The sequence below is a fragment of the Paramisgurnus dabryanus genome, chromosome 17, assembly GCF_030506205.2.
Source record: "Paramisgurnus dabryanus chromosome 17, PD_genome_1.1, whole genome shotgun sequence".
NCBI lineage: Eukaryota > Metazoa > Chordata > Actinopteri > Cypriniformes > Cobitidae > Paramisgurnus > Paramisgurnus dabryanus.
Genome location: NC_133353.1, coordinates 23,513,368 through 23,527,072, shown reverse-complemented (window position 1 = coordinate 23,527,072; position 13,705 = coordinate 23,513,368). Strand labels below are relative to the sequence as shown.

Here is a 13,705-nt window from a genome sequence, read left to right as displayed (position 1 = left end):
TCTCTCTCTCTCCTGAACACAATCTAGGTCACACACCTGCTGAAGCACGGCCATACACCCGCACTCTTGGCAGAGCGCACAGTGTTGCCATGGTTTTAGTGTGTGTGTGTGTTTGTGTAACTTTAAGACTTCATTAAGCCTTTAAAGCTACTTGAGACCGTCTCCGCACATGCTTAGTGGGACAGAGTGTTTTTGTGTATGTAAGGGATTGCATGAGCAACTATATTCATGTTGAGACTGTTTATATTCTGTGTGAAGAGAGCTATGTTTGTGTTATGTGTGTGTGTGTAATTGAAAAAGTCTGCTCAGCACAAATCCACACATAGGAATACTTAATAAAATAGGTCAGAGTTCATTCTCTCACACACGTTTACTTGGATATTTCACACATACCATTTCTACATAATTTTTAGAATCATTTATATATTTTCGTTGTATCTTTTTAGTGTGTTTTTCTTATTACAGTCCTCTTAATCTGACTTATTGTGGTTTATAAGGTATGATAGTAAAGCTACATATTTTAGTTAGGGTGTCCCTCACAAAAATTTCATTTTATTTGGGGGTTCCTGCTTGGCATCATAAAGTTTGAAAACCCTTGCTCTAAACAAAACACTAAAGTAAATGTAAATTGTGATGTGAATTGTTAAGCAGCCACATAAACAAACAGACGGACAATCAAACACAAGCAGGAGTCACTGCAAAAGAAAGATAAAATAGGGTCAGTTAGACAGTAAAATACATATCCGTCCACACCCAAAGACAGAGAGAGAGAGAGAGAGAGATAGAGAGAGAGACACAAGGGGAATAACAGCAGTGTTAATCACTGACCCTTGGGCTATGACATTCTGTCAACCACACTAGCTGCTCTTTAACCCACACTGGATCAATGTTAGCTTTACTTTTCTGTAAATAACACGGGTCTTTTACTTTTATTGTACAAGAAAATGTGACCGAAATATTACAAATTCAATATTTCTTATTCAACTGGTTTACAAAAAAGAGATTCAAATAGTTAGCTTAAGTGTTTTCTGATATAGGGAAACCCCAGAAAACCCACACGTCACATGTGTTTTCCCACAAATTTTATAACAACGCTCTACATTTGAAAAACTGCTGCCAAGGCACAAATCACAATCAAAGATTTCCATACAAACCCGCATATTATTTCACCAAACTCTATTAAAACCACATCCGAGACATCCTAAACAAGGTGTCTATATATTATATCATTCTTCTTCTAATCTAAATATATAGAATTTTACTGTAAGTCTTCTCTACAAAACTGCTCTAAAAAACATTAATAAACATGATTAAGCTTGAGCTTTTCACGCTGACTCAGAAGAGTTTGAATCGTCTCCTCAGAAATTCAAAGCAGAGATGGTTCTCATCCAGAACAAGCTCTGAGACTGCAGTCTCGCCAAGAGGGAAAAACAGACACAAAAGGTCACGTTTACTCAGAGAGAGAACAGAGGACAAAGCAGGACAACACACACACCCTCTCAGCTTTAATGGGAACATTTAAAAGACATTTCTGCTTTAGAAGAAAAACTTTATTATTCAGATTTTGCATTTTCGTAGCTCTGAAGACTTCAGATTCTAATTGAAGTTTGTTTAAAGTTTGTCTGAGTTGTTTTTTCTTTTATTTCAAAAAATATGTGTTAAATTAGATAATGTGGACAGCACAGTCCAGATGATTTGAATAAAGTGGAATGAAATGTCTGAGTTCATATTTTTTAGCTGGTAAAATGATGTTGAGATGTTTCTGAAATTTTAGACACCCAAGTTGTTTTCTCAAGTGAGAAACTACTCATACTGCAAAAAAATATTATTTGTAACTTTTGTAACATTCTGAAAATGTCTTTGTTTGTTTATTTTAAAGACTACTTTTTCAAATTTTTAGATATTAAATTACCACTAAAAGGCAATATACATATTGGTTTATGGGTACACTGTTCATATCAGTGCACTGATGTTATAAACTAGTTATTTGGTAAGTCTTGCTGTGTTTATGGGGTTCACAGACAGTCTAAACCAGTGGTCTCCAACATGGTGCCCACGGACACTATAGGTAGTCTGTGAGTTGCCCCCCAAAGCACATTCTATTGTGAAATTAAATAAAATCAACAAGTAAAAGAAACAAAAGTAGACTATATAATAAAAGTATCCCTCAAGATTGTTTTATCCATTGTGGTAGCACTTGTTTACACATAGGTTGCAGACCCCTGGTCTAAACATTCTGTTTGACTATTACATAAACTCACTTTAAGGCACAAGTAAGAGTATTGTATTGAATATAAGTGATCTGATAAGAAGGATATTAGTCCAGCTTTTACATGCACTGTAAAAAAAACTTTGCTGCCTTAAAATTTTTTGTTGAATCAACTCAGATTTACAAGTCCTGTCAACAGAAATTAGTTGTCACAACTTATAAAATATAGTTGAGAAAAGTCAACTTAAATTTATAAGTTATAACAACTCACCTGTAGTTATAACAACTCATCTCTAGTCGAAATAAATAATAGTAAGTTAAAATTACTTGTAAATCCGAGTTGATTCAACAAAAAATTTTAAGGCAGCAAAGTATATTTACAGTGTGTACAACAAACATAATTCGCTGTGTTGGCTGTAATTCACGGCACAGTCGGGAAATTATGCGTGTTTATTATTTACTGAGGGAATTATGTTTAATGATGTCTTGATATTTATATTCACAATGCAACTTTTGGAGTGCACATGTTTTATTTTATACCTGCAAACCAAGTTAAGTGCTCAAAAACTGTCTGAAATTCTGAGTGAGATGAATGCTTTGTTTTATGACAAACTTTAACACCAGCCCACTCTCATGATTGTGTATAAATTTCATGCATTGTGAAAGGTCATGCAAAACATCTTTTTGTGTGGTTTTATGTATTGTTTTTTATCATTGTCAATTGGGGTTTGGGGTTAGAACAACTTTTTGTTACATAAAATGACACCCAAAAACTATTCTATCCCCAACTCCAAGCGACCATGATTTAAAAATAGACAAAAACATGGAGAAACCTATATATTAAATGATATCCCAAAGCAATCCCAAATCTAACCCCAAACCCAAGCTGCAATGGTTTTAAAACCAATACATAAAACAACACGAAAAGATGCATCATATTAAGAATTTGGCGTATGTATTGCACGTCTTTTCAAACCCGGTATTATTTATACGCACTTTATGAGAATAGGTTGTGTAGACACACACAACATTACATAAAGCTTGTAGACTTAACTTTAGAGATCTCACAGTGCAAAAAGTAGGATGGGGAGACTTTTGTGCTTTTCTCCTTCTCTTTTTCTCTTGCTCTGTTCATATGTGTGTGTGTTTGTGTGTGTGTGTGTACCTGGTAATAATCATGTTGTGGGGACCAATTGTCCCCACAAAGATAGAAATACCAGTATTTTTGTGACCTTGTGGGGACATTTTGAGGTCCCCATGAGGAAACAAGCTTATAAATCAAACAGAATAATGTTTCTTGAAAATGTAAAGTATCAGAAAGTTTTCTGTGATGGTTGGGGTTAGGGTTTGGGTTAGGGAATAGAATATACAATTTGTACAGTATAAAAACGTCTATGGAATGTCCCCACAAAACATGGAAACCAGAATGTGTGTGTTTGTGAGCGTGTGACTCGCCACACACACACGCATGCATGAACACACACACACTTAATCTCTTTTTCCCTGTGTGTGTGTCTGTTTCTCTTACACATACACACTGAGCCACTGTCTGGCTGTTGGCTGTGTGTCAGCCACTTGGAGAGCCAAAACAAAGAGGGTTCTTACACACACACACACACACACATACACACACACACACACACACACACACACACACACACACACACACACACACACACACACACACACACAAACCAGACTAGTGGTTAGGTATACAAAACCAAAGTTGCTAGCCACAAACAGAATGTTGTTGTCTATGAACTTTCCATCTTTACACATGAACACACACAAAGATTTGCTCTCTGCTGTTGATCTAGGTAAGATTTAAGTAAACCAAATATGTTTGTGCGTCTTTGTATATTGTTTGGTTCATGTTTGATGTTTTGTTGTTGTGAATGACTGTAGTTCAAAACAGGAACGAGGGATAGAGAGATTAAACTTTCAATGTAATCAAATTAACACAGACCACAGACAAACACAAGAACAGAGTCACTTCCTAACTGAGTCACAGCACTGATTAGTCATTTGGCAACTAACACAGAGTGTATATGTGTGATGTTGAATAGGAATAATTGTGTTACAGTAAGAAAAAAATCATTAAATTGAATCCATCTAATGGACAGAATAATACAAACGACTCAAAGTCTAGCGAGCTTCCAACCTTGATAACTGTTTATGTGCAAATTAGGTGCGTATAAGTGTTCAAATGGTCCAAAATTGAACAATCAAGTTCAAATCAAAACCTCAAACAGAACTGTCAGGCCAAAAATTATACATACAATTTTTGAAGCCCATAAAAATGTGAACGTTCAAATAAAAAATCTGAATGCAGCTATTATGCCCAAAAACTAAAATATTTAAAACTTTAAATGTTTTTATGTTAATAATTTAAACATTTCATCCAGTGGCAAAAAATCTGTCTGGGTTGACAGCTAACTAGGTTTTTAAAACACACCCAATGACAGAGTGAACGCTGGATCAGACATTAGTAAACACCAAAAATGTCCAAAAAAACATCCACTGGCTGAGCACAGGACAAGGCGTCCACATGTGGGAGAAGTGGGAAAACAGACTCTGTATGTTTTCACTGATCCTGATCTCATCAGATGCTTGGACGGAAAAGTGTGAACTCAATTTCAGAAGAACTGAACCCTAAATGCTTCAATAGGATCAATGTGCCTTCTGCAGCTTTCCTGAATCTGCTTTGATTCATCAAAATGAACATTAGCATGTGTGGGTGACTGTGTGTGCACGAGTGTGTCCTTTTTCCCTCAGTATAAGCAATCACAACACCAACACAAACAAACAGTACACAACCACATCACTATGTGTGTGTGCGTGTGTGTGTGGTCCTGTCTCAGATCTTAAAAGATGACATCATCTGAGCCGACTGGAGCACATCTCACTCACATACTCTCCAGCCTCATAATCTCTTAACCTGGATCCATTTAACTGCTTACTATTAACACAGACGGCAGAAACAACCGATCTGTCACAAACACAGAGGAAGCAAGTGAGAGACGTGCGCATATGTGTGTGTTTGAGTGTGTGTCGCTCACACAGAGCAGCGGACAGACACGTATGTAAACACTGCAGCCAAAACTAATGTGTGTGCGTCTGTGAGACAGAGAATTAGTGAGTGAGCGTGGAGAGAGAGAGAGCGAGCGAGAGCGCGTCTGGTGGTAGATGTCGACATGTGGTTAGACCGTTACAGGCAAAGTGCCAAAAACAGGAGGAGGCGGGGGTGTCTCTCTTACACACACACATACACTCATGCACACACATACACACGCTAAATATAGAGTCCTGCCGAGACCTCAATCTCACACATTCATGTTGCAACACATACACACACACACATATAGACAAATAACTGTGAGATCAAACAGATAAAAACATGAAGGCAATTTCCTTTCTCATGAACAACGAGTACTATTCATCACTGTTTATGAATGCATGTGTGTTTTATTAGCTATGAACATAGACAAATTCATACAGTTAGAAATCAACATCCGAGAGAGAGAGAGAGAACCCCAAACTTACCATAAGAAATAAATTTCCAGTGACACACAGAGCCGCGCACACACACACACACACAAACACGCACACACACACATGGTTGACCTGTTATTCTGCAGGGTCATAGAGTAATGTAAGCTCTGCAGCTGGTACATAAATATGACATTGAGAGCAGAGTCCAAGGTAACTCGACACAACCCTACAGCTGCATACACACATAGACACATACACACACACACACACACACACACACACACACACACACACACACACACACACACACACACACACACTCAAAACTCTGTATCTATTTGGAGTACCTTCAGATGAAGAGCAGCTAGACCCTATCTGCCCCACGAGAGGCTTTGTGAATGTAGTGAGTAAATAAAAAGAAATGAGAAATAAAAATAAGTTTGATTGTTCTCCTACTACGAGTCTGTCTCTGTCTGATGAAAACGTCCCTTTAGAAAAGAAACCAGATTGATGCTCATGAAAGCCACGTGTGTTCGCAAGCATTCATTTTAAATGTTGAATCTGTGAAATCACAGCTACACATGCAGACACATGGCAGTTTGTGTGCTCTCTGGTGAATGCTATCAAGGGGCTGTATTACATCCTAACTCACAATGCTATTTTTCCTGTTTAGTAACCATGGTGATTTCAAACTGGACCCAGTTTTATCAGCAAACTTCAGATCTTAACTTACTGTAGGACTTATGACAGGAAGTTTATGTAATGTGAGGTTATTTTTGACTTTTTCACATAGATGGGTTGCTTTATTATTAGTGTATTACTATTCAGATTACAGGCAGTCCTGTGCTTACAAAACGTCTTGGTTATAATAATAATACAAATAGAAATAATATAATTTTTATAATAATACAAATAAGAATGAGATTATTATTATTTTTATTAATAATAATACTAATAATATTAATAATAATAATAACAATAATAGATCAGCATTTTTTTATTTAAAAGTTCAGTGTACTTCATTGTTCTGTAGACATACAAACACCCTTAAGCTGCGAAAATGACTCACATCACAACAAGAAGGCATTAATTTTTGACCATCCATGTTTACATATTAACAAAATATCAGTATTTTAGCAACTTGTTAGCCAATCTTTACAGAGGGCATTTACATACATAAATCTATAGAAATAAGTAGTGAAACTAACATAGTAGTTATGTAGTTATTTTCATAATCACTGCTCTGAGTGATCATTTCCTAGAATCCTCTTGTTTCTTATTCTTGTAAAAACCCAGGTCTGTTTGTTTCCATAGCATCATTGAAAGCTATAAAGGTCAAAAATCTGTCTCAGTACCAACAAATATGAACAAGTTTCCCCACACACAGAAAAATACACATGCATGCATATGTGAGAAAGTACAAACTCATATTTTTCTGTCATCTCGCATAGGTGTTCACAGTCTATCCCACACACACAAACACACAGTGATGTGATAATGGTCTGACACACACACACACACAAACAGAGACTGGCTTTTATCATGTGACGTGAGTGAGCGTTTTTATCTCTCTCTGACAAGTAGACTGACATACTTGCTCTGTTAATGTTTGACAAAGAAGAGCTGATAGTGTTTGCAAAAAGAGAGAAATTAAATTAGAAAAAAAGATGAAACAATGGTGTGTGTCTGTTCATGTGTTTGAATATGTTTGAATATGTTGTGTGTGTGTGTACGTGCGTGCGTGTGTGTGTGTTTAGTGTGTCTGTCTGCGTGTGCGTGCGTGTGTGTCTGTGTAGGTCACAGTGATAAAATACAGCTGCTGACTCAGTGATATTCTACAGCAGAGAACACCAGCCTGATCTGTGTGTATGTTTGTGTGTCTGAGAAAGAGAGAGAGGAAGGGAGGGAGGGAAAGTGAGAATGAGAAAGAGCGAGAAAGAGAGAGAGAGTTAAAAGTTAAAAACAGAGCCTGTCTGTGACTTTTTCAACCACTTCTGAAGAGATTTTCATTGCTTAGACATTGCTTTTGAAATTGCTCAGGAGAGAAAAATGACCTTTCTGTTACAGTACCCTCCATAAGTATCGGGACAATAAAAGCAAAATTGTTCTTTTTGCTGTGGGTTCAATAAATGTCTATACATTAAAGGGTGATTATGAGACAAAAGTACAGAATGTCACATTTTACCACCTGTTTTAACATATATACAATATACCAACTTAATGATTCAACACGTTTTGTATTTTAATACTTGTATCAAGTGTAAGCATAATGAGACAATTGGCTGCCAAGTGTGAAGTGATGAGCAGCGTACTGATGCATTAATCATTTATACATCAAAAGCAAAGTATGTGTATCAGTTTGATCCATTGTTTCTGCAGTCTTAGAGCCTTGCATTTGGTGACAACACACATAAGTCAGGATGAATGGTTGTTGTTCATTGTTGGAAAAGCATGTATGTGTTGAAACATACCGTATTTTCCGGACTATAAGTCGTTCCGGAGTATAAGTCGCATCAGTCAAAAAATGCATAATAAAGAGGAAAAAAACATATATAAGTCGCACTTGACTATAAGTCGCATTTATTTAGGAAATTATTTCACAAAATCCAAGTCCAAGAACAGAAATATAATCTGGAAAGGCAAGTTATTCAGCTAAACAATGGTTTCTCACTAATTTTGAACTAGGGCTCCACGATTGATCGCAAAAAGAATCACGATCTCGATTCATACATACATACGATCCTCTTTGTAAATGAGGGCGATTCTCTTGCATGTATCGTATTTTCCTGGATTCAGATGCTGCATTCACGTTTTCACGTATTTACATTAAAACAATCCAGATGTTATGTCAGTCAAACTTGCTTACACCAACACAGTGTAAACCAATCAGACGCGATCGTTTCTCTCTTCTATTCTCCTCATTTGCTGCGTTTGGTTGTCACTCGCATTACGTATAACAAAGCGGCAAACCAGTCGGTTTACATGGTGGATTTGGAGCGGGAATTTTCACAAAAATCAGAGGAAAAACAAGCACCACTGCAGAAAATCCTGGTGGCGACAGAGAGAGTGACGATGCAACAATATATAAGTTATCTCTGGACGTTTTTCAATCCGAAGGCTGCAGCCTCCGGAGGTCGCATATGCAGGCTGCATACGTCATCAAGCCTGGTTTAACTTAACAGAGCAAAACATTCGCAAGTCATTAACATATTACTACAATTTACGGTTAACTAAGAATAATAGTTAACTTTATAATTGTTAATATTCTGAAATAAGACAGTCTTGATGACGTATGCAGCTTACAAATGCGACCTCCGGAAGCTGCAGCCTTCAGATTGAGAATTGGCCTCTGTATCATCGTTAAGTGTTTTTAAAGTTTTAAGGTCAGTATGAATACATTTTGGAATATAAGTCGCACCTTACTATAAGTCGCAGGACCAGCCTAACTATGAAAAAAAGTGTGACTTATAGTCCGAAAAATACGGTAATCAAATGAAAATAAAATGTAACATTCTGTACTTTGCCTCATATTCATCTTAGAAATGTCTTGCCCGCAGCATGTGGTGTGTGTGTGTTGCTGAGAGGGAAATAAAAGAGGAATTAAAAGCGAGACGATGAGAAAAGGAGAAAAACAGTGAGCATGAAAAGGGAAATAGATGTGTGTGTTGGCAGAGTAAGATAAATGAGAACAGTGGGATCAGTAGACGCCATGTAAAATCTCTTTCTTTCTCTCTTTCTGTTATAGATCTTGCTGCAGAAATGCATTTTTTACTGACCAGCTTGGCAAGTACTGTAACACTGCACACACACTTGTAATATTTCAAACAAACAAACCTATAAACACAGCCTGTTGGACAAAAAAAGCTTTGTTGCCATGGTTACCCCATTTACCCATGTAAATGGCCGTAACCCATTGATACTCCATGTTACGCATGGTAACCCATAGTACGGTTAGTCAAGTTAGATGGCGTCATAAATTAGGTTGCGTAAGTGAGATCCAGATATCTAGAGTCTAAACCTGCAGTGACACAAATAAAGCCTTTTATCTGCCAGGCATAAAAAGCAAAAATGTTTTTTTACATAATTTCTATGACACAGGCAGCAGCTAATGACTAATAACAGCAGTTAAAGATGATGAAAACAGGACACATCAGCCAGTCAGTCTCAGGCGATAAAAGCACTCCTAACATCAAAGAAAACCCCTATCAGCTTCATTCATTCTCAGCTGAGTGACACATCATTCATACGCATAAGTTTTTGATGTGTACACACAAGTAGTGTCGCACTACTAGTGCTTTGCAGGTAACTAAACCTCATACTAAGAAATCAACACATACGGCAATCAATTTTTATGTGATATTTTGACTGTATCCATATCTCAAGCTAGGAATCTACTTTTGGTTACACTTTTCACATTCATATTTTTGGGAAAAATAAGAGTGCCTAATCAAAGCAAAACATACCGTTTCATTTGGTCTATGCCAACTTAATCCTTAAACCAACAAAAACAGCCACAAAGCTAAGATTAAAAGTCTATCATTTATAATCCACACCCCAGACAAATGACTTTGCATTGTTATCCAAATATCTATATACTTTTGTATCATCAGTTTTAAACCACTGTAAATCAAAGATAAAAGCCAAACATATATATGTGGAAATAAATATCTTGTATACATTACTGTTTTACCAAGTAGCTTTAACAAATTTTTTTTTAATGATGTAATAACACAAAGCTTGCAAATTAAGCTACCACTTCCTGGAACTCCTGGAAAAGTTTACTATAGCGGCTTGGAATCTTGCAAATACGACAGCATACACCCTTACTTACATCAAAATGCATAAAAGCCGACCAAATTCCTATTGGAGCTTGACATTTGTAAGCTGGTCTATTTTGGTGTGCAATATGTGTCAGACGCTCCATCAATCATCTGTCAGACAGAAGTGGAATTAAGCGGCAATGTGGGTTTTTGTGGACTCACCAAGGCGGGTTGCTGGCTTGTCTTTTCATTGACAATGCTGCTGTCAGTGCTGGTTCTTTTGGCAGCCCACACAAGGTCCTGCTCCAACAAAACCACCTCACATTCTTCTCTAAGTCTCCTCCACTTCCTCTCTGCGCACTGCTCACCGTCCCAGTGTACACACACCTAACACACAGACAGAGAGAAGGTTGGAAGACTTAAGATGTATTGATGGATAAATGCATGCATACGCACAAACAGTGTATATGCAATTCATAAAAAATTTGATAGATGCAGGTAATAAACATACTATTTTAAAAGTAATCAATCTTATAAATTAGAAACAAATGTTAGCATATGCCAACACCACAGTAAAGCATAACCACAAACACACACACACAGTGCGCTTACACAGACACTAACAGAAACAAGTCAACATACTTCTGTGGCTATCACAGACAAACACACATGGATCTCATATCAACGCAGCTCGAACCAAACAGTTTTTGCTACCCTGTACATGTGAATTAGCATTGTCATTTCGTATTTGTCACCCATAGCACATTTATAGCAAAACAGGCACACATCTGACTGAGCCAGACTGAATTAAAACTCACTCAATGTCTGCAATGGCCCATCCAGCAGCATGACAATACAGCTCAATCTGTGACAAATCTCAATCTCTATCTGCAAATACAGCAGTGACCATTTCATGGTATTTGATAATTCTGTATGGAAGCAGGTATAAAATGTGATCCAAGTGGAATCAGAACCTAATAATAATTGGGTACATTTGACAGTGCTGGTTATAAAAGCTAGTGATTCAAAACCCTAATTAGCTGCTTACCAGACTGTATGTTAGGGCCTCATCTGAACATACTGTATGGTATATATAGTCATTGTATCATTTTTGGGCACTCTAGATATAATGTTTTAACATTACATAAAACATTGTGGCTCTAGCAATAAGCTTGCAGGTTCGAGTTTTAAGGAACATACACATACATGTAACTTGTAACTGTAAACATAAATGTATGATATGGGACATTAAAGATTCATTTGGAGGGCCGGTTTGATGTTAAATATGAGGCATATGAGATATTCACATATGCTTTAACTTTATTAATGGAGATCTAATATGGAAGGGAAGACACCTGTGGATTGAGTAAAGCTGGTTGATATTTTTGGGGGTTACAATATAGTCTGTTAACTGCTAGAGATTCTGCATGAAATATGCAAAATGAAGAATGATTGCATACTGACAGATCAGCAAAGATCCGCTAAGAAACATGAGTGAATGAGAAAATACAGTAGAGGATATATGTCTGGTGAAAGAGTTATTAAAAGCACAATAAACCACGAGACTGAACTTAATTTAGCAGCCGCACACTTGCTGACTGGCAGCTTACTGTGTGCAAGTGCTATTAATAATCCAGATGACCCGAGCAGTTCAAAATCATTATTTGGTTATATCTTTATCAAATGTAAACAATTTTATTGATGCATATTTTCTCTAGTATCAACACTAATATCAAAAATTATGAAATGTACTGACCAGAACTAATTTCATATTTGGACTACAGCTATACAACTATGTTGAGATATATCATGAATTACTCATATTGGGGCAATATTGAAGAAACATGCGGTATGTGATAATCTGCAAAATGATGCAGAATACCTTTCGGTGTGCCCCTCCACACAGTGTAGGGTGCATCCCTTCCACAGTCCCCACAAATTACATAAAACAATCTAAAATTTGATTTATACAAAAAGTAATTTATACATAAAAAAATAATACAATGTAGTCCTGTTGGTTCAAAGCTATATTTTTCAGAGGTATGTTTGTAATGTAAATTATAAAATGTCCTAAAACTGGCCAACCTGGCTCCATCTCATGCCAAGGGTGGGCCTGCCCGAAGTTTAAAAAGCACTGCAGTATATGTTATGCAATTAAATGCTTTAAAAAAAAAAAAACTGAATAATAATCAAATATTTTTAAAGAGCACCAATTATCAGATTCACGATTTTAGGTTTCCTTTGGTGTGTAAGTGTATATTAGTACATGTTGACGATATGCAAAAGGTACAAACCCCAAAGTAAACGATGACACGAGTTATCGTCTCCAACGTAAATCTCTTTTCTTGGACTAAAACAATCACACAGACTGTAGGCCACAGTTTACTTCCTGCGATTGGTGATTTAGAAAAGACTGACATTATCATAATTCCTCCCGCTTCGGACTCCCGCTTTTAGCCTGTAAGTTAACTCCTTTTAGCATTGCATTGTGACCGAATCTTTCAAACATAGTAAGGAGTCAGAGGTATTCGCGCCACATACAGATTAGCTTGCCAATTAGGGACACAGAGCTTTTCAAATCAATGAGTTTTGTACAAAATCCATGCGTTTTAGGAAGATAGTGAAATCTGGAGCTACAAAAATGTACAGTATGAAAATTATGTGTTTGTTATCCATAAACCATGCGAAAACATTATATTATACCAAATACATAAAATTACGTGGTTTTTAGCAATGAAATAGGTGCACTTTAAAAGCAAAACTTAACAACATACATGTTTCAGATTCTTTTTGGGAAAAGAAAGAAAGCATTACTCTCTTTCTTGCCAGTCTCTTTGCTATCTGCATCGACCTAAAACTTTGATTAAACATAACTTTTTGAAGTATTAAAATCATTCACCATTGAGAGTGTATGTGTTTAGTGTTGAGATAACTTTTTTTTACCAATATTGGTGCCGCTTTCTGCATATATCTTACTGCCCAGTGCCCTATCTCATATTTTATGTTTTTTGTCATATCGTCCACCATGAGTTGATTATGTCCTTATGCTGAATGTGACCATTAACACGGTTCACCTTTCTCCAGTCCTCCCTGCCATAGCAAACTTCACACATTATTAAGCAAACTGATATGCCCGTGCCTGTGTTTGTGCCAGACAGATGATTTGTTTCAGTCTCTTCAGAAGGAGAAAAAACCTATAATATAATGCATTGCAGGGACACATGCTGTCATTGGTCAAGATCAT

General features: G+C 36.7%; 1 protein-coding gene across 1 annotated transcript in view; it reads right to left on the bottom strand.

Annotated features, from left to right (window-relative positions):
* Positions 1-13,705, bottom strand: part of jmjd1ca (jumonji domain containing 1Ca) — a 53,920-nt gene that overhangs the window by 32,722 nt on the left and 7,493 nt on the right. The window contains exon 2 of the mRNA XM_065288591.1: positions 10,684-10,848. Within this exon, the coding sequence (XP_065144663.1) occupies positions 10,684-10,848 (165 nt within the window). The remainder of the gene's footprint in view (positions 1-10,683; positions 10,849-13,705) is intronic.